Genomic DNA, 25,267 nt, shown 5'->3' with positions numbered 1-25,267 from the left:
TGGGGCCTGCAAAGCATTAAGCTCCCTAATATCTGCAGAAGAGGCGAGCAGATGCCCTCAGGAGGAATGAGGATCTTCCCTGGGGGACATTCAAATGCAGGCTCAGTTCTGCCACAAGAACTGGGTGACCAGGTGGGTAGGTGCTTTGGGGGACGCTCAGCTGTAATTTCCTAGTCCTGAAGACACTGAAAGAGGTCCCTTCGGTGGAAACGGTCACTTTCTTCTTCCCTGACCCTAGGAGGCACTAGCTTCCCCGCCTCCAACTCCCCCAAGGGCAGGTGCTCAGTGCCCTGGTCGGGACTGCAGCAGGAGCGGGCGAGCCAGCTGTGGCCGCCAGGGGGCGTGAGGTGGCCGTGGGGGCGCCAGGCAGGCGGGCAGGGCCAGGATATCCGGTGCCCCTTCCTGGAGCCCTCGGCCCCAGCTGGGTGGCTGGAGTGCTGCTGCAGGCGCCCCCCACCCCCACCCCGGCCAGCTTCGCCGGCACCCCTCGGCCGCGGGCCAGGCGTCAGGCCCTCCGGAACCCAGGGCGGCCGCAGGCGGCCGCGATTTCACCGACCACGTCCCCTGTGCCCGCTCCCAGCACTGAGCTGCCGCTCCTCGGACCCCTGGACGCCAAAGGGAGTTCCACCGCTTCCACGTTGGGCCTCTCAGAGGCTCCGAGCTGGCGCCTGCCTCCTGCGGGGCCTCCCCCACCCCCACTCCCACCTGTCCTCCGGCCACCCTGGGGTTGGGGGACTGCTATCTAAGTTCAGGCGTCTGAACGTAGCTCAGGAGTGAGCTTTCAGGGCCTCTCGTTAGAGCAGGGGGGATACAACGACCCTCACTATTCCACCCACTTAAAAAATTTATATCTGACATCTCTTGTTTCAGTTAAAAACAAGAACAACTTGTCTGTGACACCTGCCCCACCCCCGTCCTCAAGCCATCACCTTTCTTAACAGATTTTAAAAAGAAACAATGTATCCTTTTGATCATGGCATTCCTTCAGTTAGAACTGCTGCCCTTTAGGTCTATGGAACCTTTCCTTTCCAGGAGCTTAATGTTTTTATGTTAATTTGTTTTTATGGGCAAATTTATATTGTTATTTGGGCAGACAGGTTTGCTTTGTGACCGGGGTCCAAGCTGAATGGGAGTAGGTAGTGGGGCAGAATATGGAAGTCATGATGCCACACTGTGCACCACCCTGAACAAGACTCTGTGGGAGCCTCTGTGGGGACCTTACTCTGGATAACCATTTCATACCCACTATCTTATGGGAGACACACACACACACACACACACACACACACACACACACACACACACACAGGGTCTGTGTGTCCATCACATTTAGATTTGGGGTCAAGGGACTCGATGTCCTATAAGGGACCAAAGCCAAAGTGACCTGTCCTGTAAGGGACCAATGGGGCACTCGGTTCACTCTTTCCACTGTGGAATACCATCCAAAAATCAAACTGGCTCAGATATAGATATGCTTTCCCTGGTCCCGAAGGGCTCGGTCCTGGAGGACAGATGGCTAAGAGTATCCGTTTCCTGGGACAGCGGCAACAGTGTACCACACACTGGATGGCGGAAGCAACAGGGATGCATTGTCTCCCACTCTGGAGGCTCCGTTTCCGGAATCAAGGTGTGAGCAGTTTGTTTCCGTCTGCGGGCTGCGAGGAAGGGTCTGTTCCAGGATCTCTCCTTTTTTGTAGATGGAATCTCTTCCTGAGTCTCTTCACATTTTGTTTTCCCTCTATGTATGCCTGTCCCTGTGTCCAAAATTCACTCTTTTATTCTTTTTCAAAAAATTTTAAATTTTCTTTTTTGAGAGAGACAGAGCGTGAATGGGGGAGAGCAGAGAGAAAGGGAGACACAGAATCCGAAGCAGGCTCCAGGCTCTGAGCTGTTGGCACAGAGCTCACCACAGGGCCTGAACCCGCAAACTGTGAGCTCATGACCTGAGCCAACGTCAGTCGCTCAACCGACTGAGCCACCGAGGCACCCCTCAAATTTCTCTCTCTCCTTTTTAAAATATTTTTTATTTATTTTTGAGAAACAGAGAGAGACAGCAGGAGCAGGAGAGAGTCACAGCGAGAGGGAGACACAGAATCCGAAGCAGCCTCCAGGCTCTGAGCTAGCTGTCAGCACAGAGCCTGACGTGGGGCTCGAACCCCCGAACCATGAGATCATGACCTGAGCCGAAGCCAGAAGCCAGACGCTTAACTGACTGAGCCACCAGGCACCCCTCAAATTTCTCTTTTTAATAAGGACCCCAGCTATATTGGATTAGAGCCCACCCTAATGACCTCTGTAAAGACCCTGTCTCAGATAAGGTCATGTTTGAGGAACTAGAGGTTAGGATTTCAACCTATCTTTTTTGGTGGGGGAACACAATTCAACCCATACGCCATGGAAACCCTGATGAGGGAAGGTGCAATTCACTGGTACCTGAGAGATGATGCTTTGAGGGACCGCATCATCACGTCCATAGATAAAAGCATGGCTGTCAGGCTGGGGCTTTGGTCAGGAAGCTCCTAGAACATAGGAAGTGCTGACTTCATGGGAGAGCTCACTGTTGCTGTTGGATGCCTGAGCGTGGTCTGAGAGGCCAGCTGAGTTCCTGGCAGGAGAGGTGCTTTCCCTCCACAGCGAGCCTCAGAGAGGGGTCCTTCTCTTCAGCAGGTGGGAACAGAACTGCATGCAGAGCGGTCTACACGGATTTCTCCAACCCGTGTGACACCGAGTTCAACGGGGAGCTGGGAACTGGTCCAGGAAAGAAAAACAAGGGCAGACATTTGGAGGATTTGAGGTAAAAATTTAATAACATATGTGGTAAGTGTTCATAGTAATTTGGGTCTCATAAAACCCTGCCTTCCCACACTATATCCCCTTACTCGGACAATAAAACTCTAATGTTCTGTTACACACAATTGAAATCTGAGGATTCGAAATAAAACTCATGCCTATTTCTTTCTAATGGAGCACAGTCACTGAAGAGTTTCAGACTCAGATTTTGGTCACCTTGTCATTGTTATAAGATTTTAATATACTATTTAGTAACAGGAAATCATGCAAGCGAGAAAATCCCAGTCCCTCCATTGATTCATGGGGACGAAAGACTCGAGTCAATCATTCTGTCATTTCCAGGGAACCGTCACCATTCCAGGAGCTGCTAAGTCCAGTGTGAAAAGAGGCTGGTAGCACATGTGATTTCTCACCGTTTCTGGCCCCTTGGGAGAGTATTCGGTCTCCAACAATGCTAAGTTGGTAGTTGGGGCCATCATGGCCTGCGGTGTTAGGACAGAGTTTTGGACCCCCAGCCCCAACCTCGATGAGCCTAATTTCAGATGCTCCTTTATTGCCAAAGTGAGTTCCTTTGAATCGCTGTGTTAGGGATATGATTTCTTAGTCTCTCCAAAATATATAGTGTTGGAGGTGCAAAATTTGAATGTGAGCATATGGATGGAGAATTGGCTTCAGGGAGGGGGTCCTGCTGTGCCTGCCAGTGCGTCTGGGGCTTTGGAGATAGTTGTTGGGAAAATGAGTTAGGTTCTGTCCTTAAAAATAAAGTTAGCCGAGTGAGGGGGCCTTGATCCAGCTGAGAGCAGCAGGAGCGGCTGGGGGCTTAACACCCTGCCTCACACCTCTAAGGACGTTTGAGGCTTGAGGTTGCTCGTCAGGACCCTGCAAATCATTTTAATCACCAGCTTCTTGATACATTGTGCACACAGTAATAATTTTTTCTCAATGCATTTAGGGGAGAGAGCTTGCCAGTAGAAGCCTCCTTCATTTGATCACCTGTGGCCGTGGGCACCAACGCCCTTTCTTCTACCCCCCTTCCTTGGCACCCTCTGTCTACCACACATATTCCGCCATGCATTCGTGAGTCACCCTCGTGCCGCAGGACCCGCTCGCCCTCTCATAGCCAACATGGGTTTTCCTCTGTCTCTTCATTTCCTCTTCTCCTTACACACACGCACATCTGTTTCTGTATCATGGTTTATATTTTATGTTTCATTTTTCCTCTGTCTGCCATCCTACATCTAGCTTTTCTGGAGCAAATACATACTCATTTCAGTCTAGTACTGTGTGCTTGATCATTTCCCCTATTTGGTTTGCTATTGTTGTGGTTTTCTCTGTCTTTTTAAATTTTTTTTCTGTTGCTTTGGGTTTTTTTCCCCTCTCCCTCAGGGGCAGGAAACCAGGGTACAGGTGCCAAAGCTGGGCAAGAGGACATCACCAGCAGCCTGGTGTTATACCTGCCAATCTCTGTATTAGCGGTCTCCCTAATCCTTGCGAAAGCTGGGTGTGGTCAGTCCCCTTCTCACCCCTTCACATCCCCAAGCTGTTTCAGAAGGTTTGTGTGGGTCATCCGCACCTGGAAATACGTTCAGTCTCCTTCCCCAATGTCGAGTGTGCCTATGAGTGTACTCTCTTCTACAGCCCCTTCTCCAGGGCCTGTGGGGACAACAGCGCAGAGGTCACTAGCAGGGCCTGCAGCAGAACAGGCAGTTGATGAAGGAGTCAGTGAGTGACACAATTGTACTTGCGTGGAGGTTTGCTTTTCTGTGTTTTGGACTATCTGGTGGTGGAAAGACATGCTATTGAAAGTTTTAAGGTTGCTGCAAAATAGGTTGCCATAACTTTGAAGTGAACTCCAGATTTCTTTGTTTCTTTGTTTTTGTTTGTTTGTTTCCTTCTTTCTTGCTTTTCTTCCTTCCTTCCCTCCATCTTTCCTTTTCTTCCTTCCTTTTCTTTCTTTCTTTCTTTCTTTCTTTCTTTCTTTCTTTCTTTCTTTCTTTCTTTCTTTCTTCCTTCCTTCCTTCCTTCCTTCCTTCCTTCCTTCCTTCCTTCCCTCCCTCCCTCCCTCCCTCCCTCCCTCCCTCCCTCCTTCCTTCCTTCCTTCCTTCCTTCCTTCCTTCCTTCCTTCCTTCCTTCCTTCCTTCCTTCCTTCTTTTCTTTCTAAAATTTTGCACTGATGTTCTTCTGAAAGGCACTAGCATGGTGTTTCTGACTACCCTGTAAAGTCTCTTGCCTTCCCCCAGGGAATGTAATCTGCCTTTTTTCCCTGACTGCCTTCAAGATTTCCTTTTTATATTTTATTTTCAGCAGTTAACAAATTTTTTTACCTAGGTGTGATGTTTTTGTTTTGTGTCTTCTGCTTGATGTTTTTGAGCTTCCTGGATTTGTGGTTTGGTGTCTGTCATGCATTTGCAAAAATTCTTAGCCATTAATTCCTCCAATATTTCTTCTGCCTCATTCTCTCTCTCTTCTCCTCTGGTATTCCAAATGCATACATGTTAGACTACTTGATATTGTCCCACTTTAAATATAAAAGCATAGCTTCATTGCGGGTAAAAGGATAAAAACACAAATACCATCCAATCACTAAAGAAAGCTGGAGTAGCAGTATTGTATTGATATTTGAAAAGATAGACTTCAGAATAAGGAATGTTTTCAAGGATAAATAGTGGCATCATATAATGACAAAGAAATTAATTCTCCAAAAAGACTTAATAATCCTAAATGTGTACATACCTAACAATAGTGCTTCAAAAACACACACAAAGCAAAAACTGCTAGAACTGAAAGAAGAGACAAATCCAATTAGAGAAGGAGACTTCAGTGATTCACAGAAAAAGAAGGCAAAGAAGACATAGAAATCTGAATAATATCATTAACCAACTTGACCTAAGTGACATTTATGGAATATTGTACTCAACAACACAGAGTACACATTCTTTTCAGTTGCACACAGGATAGTCACCAAGATAGACTGTATACTGGCCCATAAAGAAATCCTTAGTAAACTTTTAAAAATGAAAATCTTTTTTTGTCTCCTGCAGATGCAGCCTGTGGGCAAGAGTGGTGGTGCTGGCCAGAGAGCGTGTGAAGTGTCCCTGGGGGGCCCAGGAGCAAAGGGAAGGCAGGAAGGTGGAAGGTAGAAGGAAAGAAGGAAGGAAAGAAGAAAAAGGCGACAGAGGAAGGCAGGAAGGTGGAAGGAAGGAAGAGGGGAGGGAAGAAAGAAGGAAGAAAGAAACTCTCAAAAAGATGCTCTTGGAACATAGTGGAATTAAACTAGAAATCAGTAACACTAAGATATCTAGAAAATCCCCAAATAAACAGAAATTAAACAATATACTTTTACATAATCCATGGACAAAGAAAATAAGCCTCAAGACAAATTTAAAAATACTTTGGGAGGGCCTGTGTGGCTTAGTCAGTTAAGTGCCCAACTCTTAATTCGGCTCAGGTCATGATTTCACAGTTTGTGAGTTTGAACCCGGTATCCAGCTGAGAGTGGGGCCTGCTTGGGAGTCTCTCTCTCCTTCTTGCTGCCCCCCCCCCCCCCCCCCCCCCCCCCCCCCGCTCATGAGTGTGTGCACTTCCTCTCTTTAAAAAAAATACTTTGAACAAAATAAAAATGACAATTCATTATGTCTCATCTCTGGGTTTTAGCTAAAGTAATGCTGAGAGGAAAGTGCATAGCACTAAAATGTTTATATTATGAAAGAAGCAATGTCTCCAATCAATAATCTAAGCTTCTACTCTAAGAAACTGGAAAAAGAAGAGGAATGAAACCCAACACAAGCAGAAGGAAGGAAATAATTAAGAGCCTAAATTAATGAAACTGAATAAAAGGGAAAACCTTCCTACCACCTCCCCCACTAGATGAGTCCTGTATCCCTGTGTACATTTGTGGATGCAAACAGAGATGTGTGGAGGAGGAAGAATTTATCGAATTACTCAGATCAGACTGTGGGTGTTAACTGTCCCACCCAGGACCTCTGAAAACTAGATGTTGTAAAATATCTTTTAAAATATTGTAAGCTATCTATGTCATTTTATTGATTTTTATTTTTTATTTTTTTAAATGTTTTATTTATTTTTGAGAGAGAGAGCATGAACAAGGGAGGAGCAGAGAGAGCAGGGACAGAAGATCTGAAGCAGGTTCTATGCTGATAGCAGAGAGCCCAACATGGGGCTCGAACTCATGAACCATGAGATCATGACCTGAGCAGAAGTTGGAGGCTCAACCAACTGAGCGTCCAGACACCCCTACTGTCGTTTTAAAAGGTAACATCTGGGAAATGCCTCGGTTGCTCAGTTGGTTAAGCGGCCAGCTCAATTTCTGCTCAGTTCATGACCTCACAGTTTGTGAGATCGAGCCCCTGCATCAGGCTAGTCTACCAACAAGCAGTGGGAAAGGGTCCCCTAGAACTGATACCCCTGCTCCCTGTCTTTCCACTATGCATTGTGTAGAGGAGTTGAATCTCACTGGGCTCTGTCTCCATCACTGCTTTCAGGTCTTAACACAGCTTCGCCTCCAGCAGACTCTTCTCGCTGCTCTCCTGTTAGCCACCGTTTCCTTTCTTCTCCCCATAACCCTGCCACTCCCTACCCCATTCCTTGCTCAGATGTTTCCCCTTAGCACTCATTGCCATGAAACACGGTCCTATTTTACTTATTTATCTTGCATTTGTCTGTCTCTATACCATAGAGAGTAAGCTCCTTGAGGATAGACATTTTAGTCTTTTTCTTTTTTTTTAAATTAAATTAAGTTAAATTTATTTTTAAAGAATTTTCATCCAAGTTAGTTATCATATAGTGCAACAGTGATTTAAGGAGTAGATTCCTTAATGCCTCTTATCCATTTAGCCCATCCCCGCTCCCATAACTCCTCCAGTAACCCTGTTTATTCTCCATATTTAAGAGTCTTTTATGTTTTGTAACCCCTCCTGTTTTTATATTATTTTTGCTTCCCTTCCTTTATGTTTATCTGTTTTGATTTTTAAAGTCCTCATATGAGTGAAGTCATATGGTATTTGTCTTTCTCTGACTGATTAATTTTGCTTAGCATAATACCCTCTAGTTCCATCCACATAGTTGCAAATGGCAAGATTTCATTCTTTCTGATTGCCGAGTAATATTCCATTGTGTGTGTGTGTGTGTGTGTGTGTGTGTGTGTGTGTGTGTATACATATATATATATATATATATTTCATTGTGGTTTTGATTTGTATTTCCCTGATGATGAGTGATGTTGAGCATTTTTTCACATGTTGGTTGGCCATCAGATGTCTTCTTTGGAGAAGTGTCTATTCATGTCTGTTGCCCATTCCTTCACTGTCAGAGTCCAGCTCCAGCAGGTCCAGGGCTCCCTGAAGGGTGGATGGTGTTGGCATGAAAGAGATGAGAATCGGCAAAAGGGAAAGGGAATGAGAGAGCCATGGGTTTCTTGCTGATCTGCAGGCAAGCATCTCTGCTCTGAGTGGCAGACATCTCTGCTCTGAGTGGAAAGTCAGCTTTATTTATTTAAAAAAGTATATGGGGTACAAAACAGGAGTGGTGATTGCCTTAGACAATGATTCCTGATGACAAATTCTTTGGTATGTAAAAATTTCCCAGAATATAGACTGGTAGAAGACTCATGCATAATCTTTATCAATAGTGATTGATGGTGACCCCATGCTTACCACATGGGGAAGGAAGGGATCTTTAGCATCAAATACAAGGCAATGTTTTTAGCACAGCAAAAGCCAAGGTTAGTTCTTTGTGAGCAGGGGTCAATGGCCTGTTTTCTTGAGGGGAAGTAAATTTCTTCCCATAAACACAAAAGAAGAAATTCCTATAATTTCCTTCACAAAGTGCAATCATCGTAAGGAGACAAGTCATTCCTAAAAGGAGTGGAGGGTAGACATCTGTCGCCATCTGATGGCGGGAGACCCCCACCTTGCAAACCCGCCTTACTTCAGAAATGGCTTCCAGCACTTCACTGGATTATTTGTTTTTTGGGTGTTGAGTTTGATAAGTTCTTTATAGATTTTAAATACTAACCCTTTATCTGATATGTCATTTGCAAATATGTTGTTGTTTCCTTCACTGTGCAGAATCTTTTTATTTTTGAGGTCCCAATAGTCCATTTTTACTTTTGTTTCCCTTGCCCTTGAATAAGAAGTTGCTGTGGTGCAGCAAGGTCAAAATGGTTTTGGCCTGCTTTCTCCTTGAGGATTTTGACAGCTTCCTGTCTTACATTTAGGGTTTCATCCATTTTGAGTTTATTTTTGTGTATGGTGTAAGAAAGTGGTCCAGGTTCATTTTTCAGCATGTCGCTGTCCAGTTTTCCCGGCACCACTTGCTGAAGAGACTATCATTTTTCCATTGGATATTCTTTCCTGCCTTGTCAAAGATTAGTTTGCCATACGTTTGTGGGTCCATTTCTGGGTTCTCTATTCTGTTCCATTGTTCTGAGCTGTGCCAGTACCATACTGTCTTGATGATTACAGCTTTGTAATACAGCTTGAAGTCTGGGATTTTGATTCTTACTGCTTTCCTTTTCTTTTTCAAGATTGTTTTGGCTATTCACGGTCTTTTCTGGTTCCATACAGATTGTAGGATTGTTTGTTCTAGCTCTGTGAAGAATGCTGGTGTTATTTTGGTAGGTGTTACATTGAATATGTAGATTGCTTTGGGTGATATTGACATTTTAACAATATTTGTTCTTCCTATCCAGGAGCATTGAATATTTTTCCATTTTTAAATGTCTTCTTCAATTTTTTTCATAAGCTTTTTATAGTTTTCAGTGTATAGATTTTTCACCTCTTTGGTTCTGTTTATTCCTATGTATTTTATGGTTTTTGGTGCAGTTGTAAATGGGATCAATTCCTTGATTTCTCTCTCTATTGCTTCATTGTTGGTGTATAGGAATGCAACAGATTTCTGTGCATTGATTTTATTTCCTGCCACTTTGCTGAATTCATGGATCAGTTCTAGCAGTTTTTTTGTGGAATCTTTTGGGTTTTCCATATAGAGTATCATGTCATCTGCGAAGAGTGAAAGTTTGACCTCCTCCTGGCCAATTTGGATGTCTTTTATTTCTTTGTGTTATCTGATTGCTGAGGCTAAGACTTCCAATACTATGTTGAATAACAGTGGTGAGAGTAGACATCCCTGTCTTGTTCCTGACCTTAGGGAGAAAGCTCTCAGTTTTTCCCCATTGGGGATGATATTAGCATTGGATCTTTCCTATATGGCTTTTATGATCTCAAGGTATGATCCTTTTACCCCTACTTTCTTGAGGGTTTTTATCAAGAAAGGATGCTGTATCTTGTCAAATGCTTTCTCTGCATCTATTGAGAGGATCATGTGGTTCTTGCCCTTTCTTTTACTGATGTGATGAATCACATTGATTGTTTTGGAGGAATTGAGGCAACCCTGCATCCCAGGTATAAATCCCCACTTGGTCATGGTGAATAATTCTTTTAATGTATTCTTGAATCCAGTTGGCTTATATCTTGTTGAGGATTTTTGTGTCCATGTTCATCAGGGAAATTGGTCTGAAGTTCTCCTTTTTAGTGGGGTCTTTGTCTGGTTTTGGAATCAAGGTAATGTTGACTTCATAGAAAGAGTTTGGAAGTTTTCCTTCCATTTCTATATTTTGGAACAGCTTCAAGAGAATAGGTGTTAACTCTTCCTTAAATATTTGGTAGAATTCCCCTGGAAAGCCATTTGGCCCCGGACTTTTGTTTTTGGGAGATTTTTGATTACTAATTCAATTTCTTTACTGGTTATGAGTCTGTTCAAATTTTCTATTTCTTCCTGTTTCAGTTTTGTTAATTTGTATGTTTCAAAGAATTTGTCCATATCTTCCAGACTGCCCATTTTATTGGCATATAATTGCTCATAATATTCTCTTATTGTTTTTCTTTCTGCTGTGCTGGTTGTGCTCTCTCTGCTTTAATTCTTGATTTTATTTATTTGGGTCCTTTCATTTTTTCTTTGTGATCAAACTGGCCAGGGGTGTATCAATTTTGTTAATTCTTTCGAAGAACCAGTTTCTGGTTTCATTGATCTGTTCTACTGTTGGTTTTGTTTGTTTGGTTGGTTGGTTTCGATAGCATTGATTTCTGCTCTAATCTTTATTATTTCCTGTCTTCTGCTGGCTTGGGGTTTTATTTGCTGTCCTTTTTCCAGCTCTTTCAGGTGTAAGTATGATTCTATATCTGAGACCTTTCTTCCTTCTTTAGAAAGGGCTGGATTGCTATCTACTTCCCTCTTTGACCACCTTTGCTGCTCCTCAGAGGTTTTGGGCTGTGGGGTTATCATTTCTGTTTGCTTACATGTACTTTTTAATTTCCCCTCTAACTTCTTTAGTAGGATGTTCTTTAGTCTCCAGGTATTTGTTATCTTTCCAAATTTTTTCTTGTAGTTGATTTTGAGTTTCATGTGGTCTGAAAATATGCATGGTATGATCTTGATCTATTTGTATTTGTTGAGGGCTGATTTGTGTCCCAGTATGTGATCTATTTTGGAGAATGTTCCATGTACACTGGAGAAGAATGTATATTCCACTGCTTTAGGATGAAATGTTCTGGATATACCTGTTAAGTCCATCTGGTCCAGTGTGTCATTCAAAGCCATTGTTTCCTTGTTGATTTTCTGTTTAGATGATCTGTCCATTGCTGTAAGTGGAGTGTTGAAGTTCCCTACTATTATGGTATTATTATCAATGAGTTTCTTTATATTTGTGATTAATTGATTTATATATTTGGGTGCTCACATTTGGAGCATATATGTTTACAATTGCTAGGTCTTCTTATGGATAAACCCCTTAACTGTGATATTCATCACTTGTTACAGTCTTTATTTTAAAATTTAGATAGTCTGATATATGTATGGCTACTCTGGCTTTCTTTTCTTGACCATTAGCATGATAGATGGTTCTCCATCCCCTTACTTTCTTTTTTTTTTTTTTAACGTTTTATTTATTTTTGAGAGAGAGAGAGAGAGAGAGAGAGACAGAGAGAGAGGGAGCATGAGCAGGGGAGGATCAGAGAGAAAGGGAGACACAGAATCTGAAGACAGGCTCAAGGCTCTAAGCTAGCTGTCAGCACAGAGCCTGTTGCAGGGCTTGATTGGAGCATTTAGTCCACTGATATTTAGAGTGAGCAATGAAAGATGAGTTTATTGCCATTATGTTTCCTGTAGAGTTGGAGTTTCTGGTGGTGTTCTCTGGTCCTTTCTAGTCTTTGTTGCTTTTGGTCTTTTTTTTTTTTTTTTTTTTTTGGTCTTTTCTCCCCTCAGATAGTTTCCCTTAAACTTTCTTGCAGGGCTGGTTTAGTGGTCATGAACTCTTTTAATTTTTGTTTGTCTGGGAAACTTTTTATCTCTCCCTCTATTTTGAATGACAGCCTTGCCGGATAAAGAATTCTTGGCTGCATATTTTTCTAATTCAGCACATTGAATATATCCTGCCACTCCTTTCTGACCTGCCAAGTTTCTGTGTATAGGTCTGCTGCAAACCTGATCTGTCTTCCTTTGTAGGTTAAGGACTTTTTTTTTCCTTGCTGCTTTTATGATTCTTTCCTTGCCTGAGTATTTTGTGAATTTGACTATGATATGCCTTGTTGATGCTTGGTTTTGGTTGAATCTAACAGGAGTTCTCTGTGCTTCCTATATTTTGATGTCTGTGTCTTTCCCCAGGTTAGGAAAGTTTTCTGCTATAATTTGCTCACCTAACCCTTATACTCCTTTTTTCTCTCTCTTCATCTTCTGGGACCCCTATAATTCTGATGTTGTTCCTTTTTAATGGGTCACTGCTTTCTTTAATTCCTAAATAGTGTTCTTTTGTCTTAGTCTCCCTCTTTTTTTCTGCTTCATTATTCTTCATAAGTTTGTCTTCTATAGTGCTGATTCACTGCTCTGCCTTATCCATCCTTGCCACTGTGGCATTCATTTGAGATTGCAGCTCAGTTACAGAATTTTTTATTTCATCCTGACTAGATTTTACTTCTTTTATCTTCTGAGAAAGGGATTCTAATCTATTTTCAACCCCAACCCCTATTCTTATTATTGTGATTCTAAATTCTGGTTCAAGCATCTTGCTTGTATCTGTGTTGATTAAGTCCCTGACTGTTGTTTCTTCCTGCTCTTTCTTTTGGGGTGAGTTCCTTCACTTCATCATTTTGAAGGAAGAAAATAAATTAATAAGGTAAAAAAATAGAATTAAAAAAGTAAAAACAACACACACACACACACACACACACACACACACACACACACACACAAATCAAATAAATGATGCTAGATCCTAGGTGTGTTTTGGTCTGGTTGTTGAAAGGAGCTTGTTAGATTAGAGAAAAAAGGGAAACGTTTGAAAATTTGAAAAAATTAATACAATGAAATAGAATAAAATGAAATGAAAGTAAAAGAGAATTTGAAAAATTTACAGAGAAGTAAAAATATAGTAGAAAAATTTAAGAAAAACATGTTTAATAAAAATTGAAAATAAAAATAATTTTTCTCTTTCTGTATTCAAGAAAATGAAAAGAAAAAGAAGGAAAATTGAACAGGTGTACCAGCAAACAGACTGAAATACGATTGATAGTACATCGTTTTTCCCTAGAAGTCAAACTATGAAGCCCTTTGTAGTCTATAAATTAAGAAGGCAGAGAGACTTGTGGTGTTCCCGAAGAGCAAGGTTGGCCCAGGTGGGCAGGACTTAGCACCGTTCTCCACTAGATGGTGCTACTTAGCTTACTGGGGTGGATTGTTGTGGCGCCTGTAGGTGTGTGTGCCCATGTTCAGGAGGGGTGAAAATGGAGTCACCCAGCTACCCAGTCTCTAGTATCAGAACTCTGTTATCCCTGATCAGCAATAGCTCACCAGTTTTTTGTCTCCTGCTTCTGTCCGCTACCTGCTTTTACATGTCCATGACCAAGCCTTCAGGTTGGCAAGCGGCACATCCCTCCTGAGTTTTATCTGAGATGGGGCTATGTTTCCCAACCCTTCCCTTCTGAGGGACTGTGGCTTTGACCCACTCAGACCTTCTGGGGGAGGGTCTCACCGAGCAAGGCCAGGTGTCAGCCACACGCAGGATCATTTGTGGGACTGTGCTGCTGCCGATGCCCAGAGACTGTGGCTGGGTGCCAGCCCCCCACAGAAAAAGTTCATGGGATCATGTAGCAGCAGCATTTCAGGGATTATGGAAAATCACAACACGCATCTGGCACCAGGCTTCCCCTATAACATCCTTATTCCAGCAGCAGCGAATGCGATTATTCTCTGGGGTCTGCTGGGACCTTAGCCTGTGAAGTGGCTGCACAGCCTCTACCTAATGTCCTCCCAGCAGGAAGGTCACCTCTCCTCATGTGGCCCGAGGACCCTCCGGACCTCACTCTTCTCCTGGGCAGCACCCTTCCCACCAGAACACCACCAGGTACCCAGCCGAGTTTCAGACTCTGCGCTCCCCCTGCTTATAGAGTCTTAATGGAATTTAAACCCTCTTCTTTCTCCTTTCTCCCTTTTTAGTTCAGTCTCTGTGGCTATTTCCACTTTTCCACTTTCTCTCCAGCTGCTTTCTGTGTGTGTGTGTGTGGGGGGGTGCTTTTCCCACACTCTCCCCTGTCTCTGTCCTCTCTCCACAAGCAAAATACAGCTCCCTGCTCGCCGTGGCTTCTCTATCCCCCAGTTCACCTCTATGCACTACATACCTGCTGAGTTCTGTGGTTCAGGTTGTGCAGATTGTTGTGTTAATCCTCAAATCAGTTTCTAGGTGTGCAGGATGGTTTAGTGTTGATCTGGCTGTATTTTATGGATGTGAGATGCAAAAAAAATTCCATGCTTTTCTGCCATCTCGGCTTCTTGGTCTCTTTTCTTCTCTTCCTTCCTTCCTTTCTTTATGCTTTTTTATTTATTTCTGAGAGACAGTGTGAGCAGGGTAGAGTCAAAGAGAGATGGAGACACAGAATCTGAAGCAGACTCCAGGCTCTGAGCTAGCTGTCAGCACAGAGCCCATGGCGGGGCTCGAACCCACAAACTGTGAGATCATGACCTGAGCCGTAGTCAGATGCTTAACCGACTGAGCCACCTAAGTGCCCCTCCTTGATCTTTTTCTTAAACTGAGCCTGGAATAGTGCCTGACACTTGGAAGGCATTCATTATATATTTGTTAAATGAATGAATGAGTAAAGGTTCTCTGTCATTTCACCTATACATTAGAAGAAAGACATTCAGAAGTCAAGACATTGTGAGCATCTGATATGTTAGGTGTCTCAAAAAGTGCCATGTTATAAAATCCCTCCTTATGATAAAGTGTGTGCTTGGCATTTGGTGGCTCATGTTATTTTTCTCAGGTCAGAACCCAGTGATAAATCTGACAAAAGCCTCTGCTGTCAAGGTACACTCTCCTGCTCATCCAGGGTTCAAGCTAGGACACTAGATGTTCACAGCTGTGTAACAAATCAGTGTTTCTCATTCATTCATTTATTACTCAATAATCATTTGTGGAGTGCCTACCATCTGGCAGGCACTGTTCTAGGCACTGCACTGTTCAGTGGTTGTCTCCACGAAAAAAAGTCCAATATTTGACTAGAGAGCAATGGTCAAGTATCTTCATAAAGAATGTACTGACATGGCATTTTTATTGTGAGTAAAAAAGCCGTAAAGTTAGGTTTAGATGTTTAGAAATTTTGTTTACAATTTTTATTTTAACTTACGATTGAATTTTATTAAATGTTTTAAAAAATGACAACTCTCCTTAGGTGAAAAAATGTCATGCTCCTAGTTTTTTTGAACTCTTCCACTCTCAGGGGTAGAGGATCAATGATTTTTTTTTTTCCATTTTAATGAGCATGCTTAAATTTTTTTACTTAATGCTTTTTATAATCAAAATCATGTATGCATATATGTATGTATCTATTGAGAAAGATTTAAAAGGGAAATAATTCTGTAAGATTTATATAAAAAATAATGGCTTGCTGTCCCTCATCCCCACTCTGTAATGAAAACCATGGTTTTAGCTGTTGCTTCTAATATTTGCCTCTGAATTTGTAATTACCCTGCATATATTGCCATTTCTTGATTTTTTTTTTTTTTGTTTTAGACGTAATCTATTGATTTCTTACTTTGGAAGATAGGGATTTTGTTGAAAACCTCATCTCACCTTTTCCTTCTCCATCTTTCCAATAAAGTTATAGCATAATCTTTAGTGAAATCAATACTTAGTGATAATATTATTTTGAAAGTGCATGTATTATTTAGAATTGAGTTATGTAGTATACTATGGTTTTCTCTCTCTAAGTTCATAATTCTCACTCTTTTTTATTTGTTCACTTGATTTGCCAAGCACCTTTCATAAATTTATCCCCACATTGTCCACCAGCACTGTAACGCTTTCATTATGTTCGAACATTACCTTACCTCCTAGTTCTATTTTTTCCTTTGGAGACATTCCTCTAGGATGGACAGTTCACTAGGTCTATTGATATCCATCTTTCTGGAATTTCTCTTCAAAATTATTCTGGAATGAATCACTCCTACCAACTACCCTACGATGATTTGTCCATCTCCAAACACTGCTGAACCAAGCCTTAGAGGACACTGGGGAAGAATTAAGGATGGGCCAGACGTGACATCATGTTTCTTTTACCACCCCTGGTATTTGAGTTTCTTGACCATGGTCACAGACATAATCAAGCCAGGATCTGAGCTTCCCATAAAACTTGTATATTTCTTGTTAATGTTCCTTTTCATTTTACTTTGTGCTACTTTTATCTCCTTTAGTGTTCATATATGGGCTGTACCCCTTCCTCCAATCTGGGAAAATGGGGCATCTCTCTACAGAGAGAATTGTTGTTAGTCCAAAGAGATCATTTGTGGTCTTGGTCACTGAAAGGTCAGTAAAGGGCCCAATTTTAGATGGTGCTGTCATGTCCTGTTGCTACCAAAAACAGGCAATCTTGAGTCCCCACAGTGTTCCTTGAGCCCCATGATGTGTGGTGCCAGCTCACCAGCTCCTTCAGTTCCCCCCTGGCCATTTCCCCAAGGCTTGTCTGCAGCCCTTCATGGTTCAAGAGTCCAGAACCGACTCTCCCACCATTCCCTGCAGGCAGGTCCTGGCTCTTAACTCGCACAAAACACCACACACATACAATTGCCCCCCACATACACACGTACACGCAGATGCAGCTGGAGGGACAGACTGCACAGCCAGATTAAAGAAATTCCAGTATTCTCTTACATAACTCATCTGGAGAGTACCAAGTCCAGTCAAGTCTCCCTCTCCACAAGATCTCTCCCCTTTATTAAAGGACACAATACACTAAATACACACTCAACTTACGTGACTCTAGCCCCTTTGGCAGCTGACTGCCTTTCTGCCCTTTAAATTCCTTAGTTTCACATCCTGGGAAAGTCCAGAGTCCTCCTGGTATATGACCCGTAGGCTTGACACTTTCTAAATTCCTTTGGTTTTGCCGCCTGGCTTCTCATGAACTATCTTGGTTTCACCTGCATCAACCCACAATGCAAAACACAGCGTCTTCACCAGTTTCTACAAGAAATTCAACCACATCAAGCTCTTCACAATTTCTGTGGTCTTTCCTAAAGATCGGTTCAGTGTCTGTGAGCGCTGTGGGGTGTGGGTCATAGTCACAACACATAACACCCTACCATCTCACTACCCACGCACTCTTTTCTTCTTCTAGATCTCCCCTCCCCATCTTTTACTAGTCAGTAGCTTCTTGCTGATTTTGGTCTTTCAGCATCCATTTCTCTTCCTTTTTGCTAAGAGCATTGCAATTATTCAGGCACCCACCTGAATAATTCCTCTCCTTCCAAAGGTGGACTTGAGCCAATCAACATATCCTGGGGACACTGGTTGGTTCTGGGATGGGGCATAGTCCACTTCCAGGCAATGAAATGAGAGAGATGTTGGCAGGAGACTCTAGGAGAGAAACTTTGTAGCTCTTCTGTGGATGGTACCTGAAGAGGCTCTCCCTTCTGTTGAATGTCAATAGGAAAGTATGGCAGCCTGAAAGCAACTGGCAGCCATATTGTGACCATGAGGGTGGCCAAGCATAGGAGAATTCAGACCATTTCTTTGGTGATATCACTGAATTGTTGGATCAGCCTCACCTAAAGCTCACTGGACACTCTGCCAATGACTGATCTTTATTTTTAAGGCAGTTTGAGTTGTTTTCACTGTTACTTTCAGTCTTACTTCCCTCTTCCTTCCTCTAGGCCCAGGCCCAGTTTTCTGATTTCAGCGTCTGCCTCAAGTGGGCTTATCAAAGACACGGTCCACACTAAAGTTGGTTATCTTTAAGAGGAATTCATCAACATTTGCTTTTTATTCACCAACTAGATGCCTTTTTATTAAAAAGAGTGAGAAATTTCAGACTGTATCATCTGCATTCAGATTCAAATTTTAGTAACTGAGAGGCTCATCTTGGAGATCTTTCCTCAAATAAAGGGAGACAGAGCTGTGGGTGATCGATCACTTTATTTTAGAACCTGAAAGTGTAAGTAACCCCAAGAGGCTATTATCTAAATGAAATTAAAAAAAATAAGTAGTGTCTCTTGACTGGGCCCCCTGCTATGCCCTTTCTACTTTGTATGTGCACACACACACACACACACACACACACACACACACACACCTTTCTATAGAAATTGAGCCCAAAAGCAGTAACTGTTATAAGCCGAAATTGCATATACCCTTTACTTTGTTTGAAGTCTTTAATCTGTCTCCTTATTTTTAAAAATTTTTAAATGTTTATTTTTTTGAGACAGAGACAGAGCATGAGTGGGGGAGGGGCAGAGAGATAGGGAGACACAGAATGGGAAGCACGCTCCAGGGTCTGAGCTGTCAGCACAGAGCTCAATGTGGGGCTCAAACCCATGAACCATGAGATCATGACCCGAGCTGAATCATGACGCTTAAGCAACTGAGTCACCCAGGTGCCCCTTTTCTGTCTCTTTAGAGGGCACATATAATCTGTATGGGCTCACTTCTTACTTCCTCCAAACCTAGGAGTTTCTTAGCATCACAAGATTGGTTTCTCATATTTAACTAGGGGAAAATATTTTAGGAGGAAAGGGAAACCTAGCAAATAGCCAAAGGTGCTTGGAGATCACATGTATGAATGTTGAATAAAAGTTGATTCATTTCAAACAAAATGACTCAAAGCAGAGGTGGTCTGAAGGAGATAACATTTTAAAAGTATAAAGGAGGAAGAAGATTGGAAATAGACATCATCCTTTCAATTTCAACAGGTTAGGAATTCTTGTTTATTATGTTTTATTTTTGATGACAGACATCCAAAGTCAATCACTTTTACCAGGGAAAGGGAATAGTGTCTAAAAGCTTATACTAATATTGCTTAAGATTAGGTCACCATCTTTAACCCCTAGTTTCTTGTATTCATCAGCAATAATTATTTGTTGACTTCCTACTGTAGACCACATGTGTTACGTGCTGCGGATACAGTGCAGTGCAAGGCTGGTCCCCTGCCATCTTGGAATTTATGGCCTAGTGACCAAAGAAAAAGCCTGTGCTGTTGTCCCCCTCAGCTCTCCCGGCTGTCAACACATACCCTCACCATGCCACCCCTGTTAACAGACACTGGCCCTGGGATGAGGGTCTCTGGGCTTGCTGCTACCCAAACTGCCAGACCTTGAGACAAATATTTCCACTAGGTCAATCCCTGAATATCAGCCAGGGCCACAGGCCCAGAGCCACAAAGAGGGGAGGCCCCAGCCCAAAGGAGCCATGTTTTAGGCCCAGGAGAACTTGAATGAGTCACTCTTTCCTTGGACAGGAGTAATTTTCACTTTATTCCATCACCTCCCTCCCCCCACCCCCACCTCTGGTGTCTTTAGCACGTGGCTTTACTTGAATAAGACTATTACCAGCTTGGAGAGGACCCCACAAACTTTGGGACCCCTTGGGTGGGGAAGGGTAGGGAGTCTGTTCCTGATTTTATTGCGGGTGTGCTGAGGCCCCAGCATGGCTTGAAGGTGTTAGGAGGTAGTAAAGCCCAGAGTGGAGGACAGCAAAGACAGCTTGAGTGAGTTGGGGGGCAGACTCTGTGTTTAAAGCACAGGCTAAGGCCACGGCTGAATGCGGCCTACAGTCACCAGGCAGATGTTTTATTTTTATTTCATTGATTAAAAAGGAAATTTGAGACTTAAGATTTATGAGAATTATAAGCAAATATGTTTATAGATGTGATAGGAAAAATTCTGTAACCAATCAATTCATTCACATAACTTTTTACTGTCACCAAAACGTAGGTCCACCTTTGTAGAAAATATAAAAAAGAAAGAGTAAGAAGATACACAATACTCATAATCTTGTTACCAAGAGATAATTATTACTAGCATATCTCCAGGATTTTGCAAATTATTTTTTCAAAACAAGATTCTACATATTATTCTGTAACCTGCTATTTTTTTTTTAGCAACTTCATATCGAGAACATTTTTTCATGTCATTACATGGTCTTCTATAACATCCTTTTTAGTAGAATATTGTATAATCTATGGTGTGGACACATGCTACACTTACTTAAATAAACTCTCTCTCTCTCTTTTTTTAAGATTTTATTTTTAAGTAATCTCTACATCCAATGTGAGGCTCAACCTCACAACCCTGAGGTCAAGAATCACATGCTTTATGGATGGAGCCAGTCAGGCGCCCATTAAGTAGTCTCTTTTTACTGAACATTGAGGTTGTTTCCTGTTTACCTTCACTAAGAACAGTTTTGTTTTTTGTTTCGAAAGATCCCTGCTTGCATTGTTTAAACTAAAATCTGGCCCCATGGAAGACAGGGTTTCAGGTTGAAAGACTTGGGTTGGAGGTGCCACGGGGTCTGGCATGCCTTTCTGTCCTGCCACTCTTGTCTGACTACTCAGGTAAATCCGCTGCTGCCTCAGCATCCACTTTGGCACAATGGTGACAGAAGCCTCGTACCTTCCATAATGCTGAAACTTCTCAAACCTTCAAACACTTCAGGAAATGTCTGTGTTGAATGGTGGGAAGCAAAGTCTTGTGGCCACTGAGTGTGGGAGATGGGTCTCCATTTGCTACTTCAGGAATGGAATCTCAGCCTTTGAAACTCCCCTGTTCTTTCTCCATGCCCTCCCAACTTGGCATTCTAAAGCCCTGGTTCGCCAGGCTTAGTCTATCGAAAAAGAGGGTACATTTTGTTCCTTAGCAGTCACAGCCATTTCCAAACCTACAACTGAGTTCTCCTCCACCCCCACAGCATTCATTGGTCTGTTCCAGCCCTGTGGATAAAGCAGTTCATCAGACTGTAGAATGCCAGAACCATAAGGGACCCCAAAGAGGATCTAGTCCCCTACCCCATCCCCCATGCTATTTAAGGACAGTGATTTGACCAGTGTCTTTATGTTAATGGCAGAGCTGGGTGAAGGGGTAGTGCCAGGAGGCCATGTGGCCAAATGATTAATCATGTGCTTTTGGGCACAGACTGGCGGGGTCAATCCTATATCCAGCATTTCTTTTTTTAAAAAATCTTTATTTATATTTATTTTTATTTTTAATTTTTTTATAGTTTATTGTCAAGTTGGTTTCTATACAACACCCAGTGCTCATCCCAACAAGTGCCCTCCTCCATGCCCATCACCCATTTTCCCCTCTCCCCACCCCCATCAACCCTCAGTTTGTTCTCAGTATTCAAGAGTCTCTCATGGTTTACCTCCCTCTCTCTCCCCAACTATTTTTCCTCCTTCCTCTCCCCTATGGTCCTCTGTTAAGTTTCTCCTGTTCCACATATGAGTGAAAACATATGGTTTCTGTCCTTCTCTGACTGACTTATTTCACTTAGCATGACACCCTCAAGGTCCAACCACATTGCTACAAATGGCCAGATTTCATTCTTTCTCATGGCCATGTAGTATTCCATTGTGTATATAAACCACATCTTCTTGATCCACTCATCAGGTGATTGACATTTAGGCTCTTTCCATGATTTGTCTATTATTGAAAGTGCTATGAACACTAGGGTACATGTGCCCCTATGCATCAGCACTTCTGTATCCCTTGGGTAAATCCCTAGCAGTGCTATTGCCGGGTCATAGGGGAGTTCTATTGTTAATTTTTTGAGGACCCTCCACACTGTTTTCCAGAGCGGCTGCACTAGTTTACATTCCCACCAACAGTGTAGGAGGGTGCCCATTTCTCCACACCCTCGCCAGCATCTATAGTCTCCTGATTTGTTTGTTCATTTTAGCCACTCTGACGGGCGTGCAGTCATATCTCAGTGTGGTTTTGTGTATCCAGTATTTCTGAGCTGTGGTACCTTGGGCAACTTATTAACATCCCTGTTTCAGTTTCCTTGTCTGTAAAATGGGATGGTCCTCATAATCCTTACTTCATAGGGTTGTTACAAGTGAGGTAACACTTGAAAAGGGCTCTGCTTACTATTTCTCTAGTAGATGTTAGCTATTACGATAGCCCTATGGGTTGTTTTTGCGGTAGTGCTGACTCGCCTGTCCAGAACAAAGCCCTCACCACCTGCTGCTTGTTGGAACCACGGCTCTTTACCAGCTGCTGACAGGGATTACTCTTCAAATGGATACTATTCTGAGTAGCTTTGCATTTGGGATGCCCCCAAATTAACCTGCTCCCTCTGGCCGCCTCTTGCTAACCGCCAACCCAGTAGCGTTTGTGTGGAAAGAGTAGAGCGTGCTGCCTGTGGTCTGAGACAGAAATGTAACCACAGCACCAAAGAAAATTAACAACGTGGCACAACCTAAGCATCCTGATTGCAGCCCAGGGGTGAGACTGAGAGGGATGTTAGCTGGGAAGGGCCCCTTCTCTGCTTAACATATCCCTTAGCTCGCACGCAGCCAGCCCACCAGATTTTTCTCTTACATGTTTAACTTAATTTTTTCTTGGAAAGAAAAACATTTAGAATTTTTAAAAACATGGATTTAATTTCTTAAGGCCTATAGTCCTGGTGCATAAAAAAATAAATTCCAGTGGGTATCTATCGATCAATGGGTCAATCGATCTATCTATTGATCATTTCTTAAGTAAGCCATCTTTAGTTAACTTGAATTTTAAGCCTCACCTGTGATGCCCATGCCTGCGTCCCAGACACACTCGGCTTAAGGACAGGACACAATAGCACATCTGGGAGGAGGTGAGCAAGAGTGGACTTGGAGGCTTGGAATCACAGACTCACACGGAGCTGAATAGGAAAACTGGAAACTCCTTTCTTTTGGGCAGATTCTGCAAAGCTCTTTCCTTCCTTCCTTCCTTCCTTCCTTCCTTCCTTCCTTCCTTCCTCCCTCCCTCCCTCCCTTCCTTCCTTTCTTTCTTTCACAACATTTGAGAAATATCTTTGATTATTTAAGAAACATTGATTTTATCTATCTGAAGAAACGTTTTTAAAGTGAACAATGGTCTCGCATCCCAGGACACTTGAGGTCCTTTGCTGAGCACACTGTGGGATTGTGCTTGAGGTCATGGGCATAATACACACAGCCACTGTGACAGACATGCTGGCAGTTGAAATCATCCATTGGGTCCTGTTTCTTTCCTCCTCTTTTTCCTTTCCTCCCCCCGCCCCCCATTTCCTCCTCCTCCCTTAATGAAATCAACTTCTATTAAATGGCCAAAATGAAAAACGACCAAACTTGCCTTGTTCCACACAAAACGAAACAACCAAATTAGATCATTAAATGAGCTAAAGCAGCAAATGTATTTCTTGCTCAATAAGTACAATGCTTTGAATTCAAAAAAATTGAATTTTTTCTTATGTTCATAATTGAGGAGAGAGGCTTCTTATTTCTTTCTAATGTGACTCTGCATATATATATTCAGAAAAATCTCAAATTGTAATTGCATTTTTGTCACTCTTGGTAACTGTCCAAGTTGTGGTCTAAGCTTTAATTGGCCCTAGTTCATGTTTAGTTGTAAACATTTGCTAAATTTGCTTGTTGCTCAGCCCCAGGACTAAGCCTACGGGTGGCCACGTATTTGTTGAATGGATGTTTCATCTTGTAGGAAATACTTCGGAATAATAACTCCAGAATGGGCTGAAAGAACTGGGCAATGGGGAGTCTGGCTCCACTTTACAAAAAAAAGGAGAAAAAGGCCTTTACCAGCATAAATTGATTTGCCACAGAGAACACAATGGGGCATGGAGGGTGAATAGTAGCCTTTTTCTTGTGTGAGGACCATTCTATCCCATGCAGGTCCGATCACGTTCGCAAGTGTAGAAATGCTTCTGCACCTACACACACAGCCCTGGAGCTCAAGTCTGGGCTCCATCCACTGACTACGTGTTTTGTAAGCGGTTGTAGAGTCAATATGTATGACCATGGTGTGTTCACCTGAGTAAGCAACATTCTTTTGGCAAACACACAGGCTCTCCTGAACAGTGATGCCATTAGAATATTTTTGTTGTTGTTGTTTTATTTGTCCAAAGCGAAACATCCACTCCTCTCAATCACCACTTGTATCTTACAAGCCTGGTGCTGGCCCACACTGCTGCAGGAACGGGACAAAGAGATGATGTTACAGTCTGGTTTCTATGGCAACAGAGGAGGGGTAATGAAAACCGAAATGTTGGAAACACCCATTCTGACAATTGTGACATAATTCAGGTTATTACAAGGACGTAACTACCAAAGAAGCAGAAGTGTCATTACCCTGCAGCTCAGGTCGGCAAAAAGCTACACTGCACATTTCTCTTAGTTGGGCTGCTAAGAGGAAGGAAACACGAAACACACACACGCGCGCACACACACACACACACACACACACACACACACACGCCTCGTTTTCTGCATGTAAAATGTGTGTGTTCTTTAAAAGCCAGTGGTTGGCTGGTTTTCCGGACATGATGTGGTTGAAGCTGTCATCGTAATGGAAATTCATTGCTGTAGCTATGGTAAATCGAGTTTTCTGCCTGTGCTGAATGCATTAGTCTAATGAGATGTTTGCAGCCGGAGAGCAGGGCTGCTGGAGACGAACTGTGAGCTACTAACACACGGGTGGAAGATTAGCTTTTGTAATACTCGGTTTGCATGTACAGAAAGTCATCTGTCTTCTGAGTCAACATTCCCGGCCTGGTAAAGAACCTGATCAGGGCTCTGGTGAACAAGCCGTAGGTAAGGGAGATGCACAATCGGAGGGTGTGCCGTTGACACGGGATTCCGTCTCTCTCTCCTGTCGGCACGACAGGTTACCTGGTTCAGTTTATCTGGGTTGCGTGCCTACCTCTACGGCAATGCGCGAGTGCCCTGTCCTAAAAGCACTGAGGCCAGCAGGTAAACTTCAGTTCCTCCTACTCAAAACAAAAATGTTTGATTTCTTAACCAGATCTCAGAGAGGAAGATGCAGGATAGAATTATATAGTTTATAAATTTGGGGCATGTGCACATTTACTATTCTTTAACTGCATTTAAATATATAGAAAGTTGTTTCCCCCGACCCCTGAATGTGAACTCAAATACCTGTGGGGGGG

The 25,267-nt window shown here is 42.8% G+C and overlaps 1 protein-coding gene across 13 annotated transcripts in view; it reads left to right on the top strand.

Annotated features, from left to right (window-relative positions):
- Positions 1–24,621: 24,621 nt before the first annotated feature.
- The window catches only part of SCML4 (Scm polycomb group protein like 4), a 103,177-nt gene continuing 102,531 nt past the window's right edge, over positions 24,622–25,267 (top strand). For 5 of the 13 annotated variants that reach the window (XM_029945080.1, XM_029945072.1, XM_029945069.1 and 2 more), the window contains exon 1: positions 24,644–24,911. Coding sequence is in view for 5 of the 13 variants with exons in the window: in XM_029945073.1 (XP_029800933.1) it covers positions 25,031–25,070 (40 nt within the window). In the remaining 8 variants the exon portion in view is untranslated. Of the gene's footprint in view, positions 24,912–24,931; positions 25,071–25,267 lie in introns of those variants that run through there. The other 8 variants (XM_029945062.1, XM_029945059.1, XM_029945063.1 and 5 more) reach the window with 7 other exon arrangements.

Source organism: Suricata suricatta, chromosome 7 (genome assembly GCF_006229205.1).
Source record: "Suricata suricatta isolate VVHF042 chromosome 7, meerkat_22Aug2017_6uvM2_HiC, whole genome shotgun sequence".
Classification (NCBI taxonomy): domain Eukaryota; kingdom Metazoa; phylum Chordata; class Mammalia; order Carnivora; family Herpestidae; genus Suricata; species Suricata suricatta.
The sequence above is the reverse complement of the archived record's forward strand: the minus strand, read 5'-3'. Positions and strand labels throughout refer to the sequence as shown.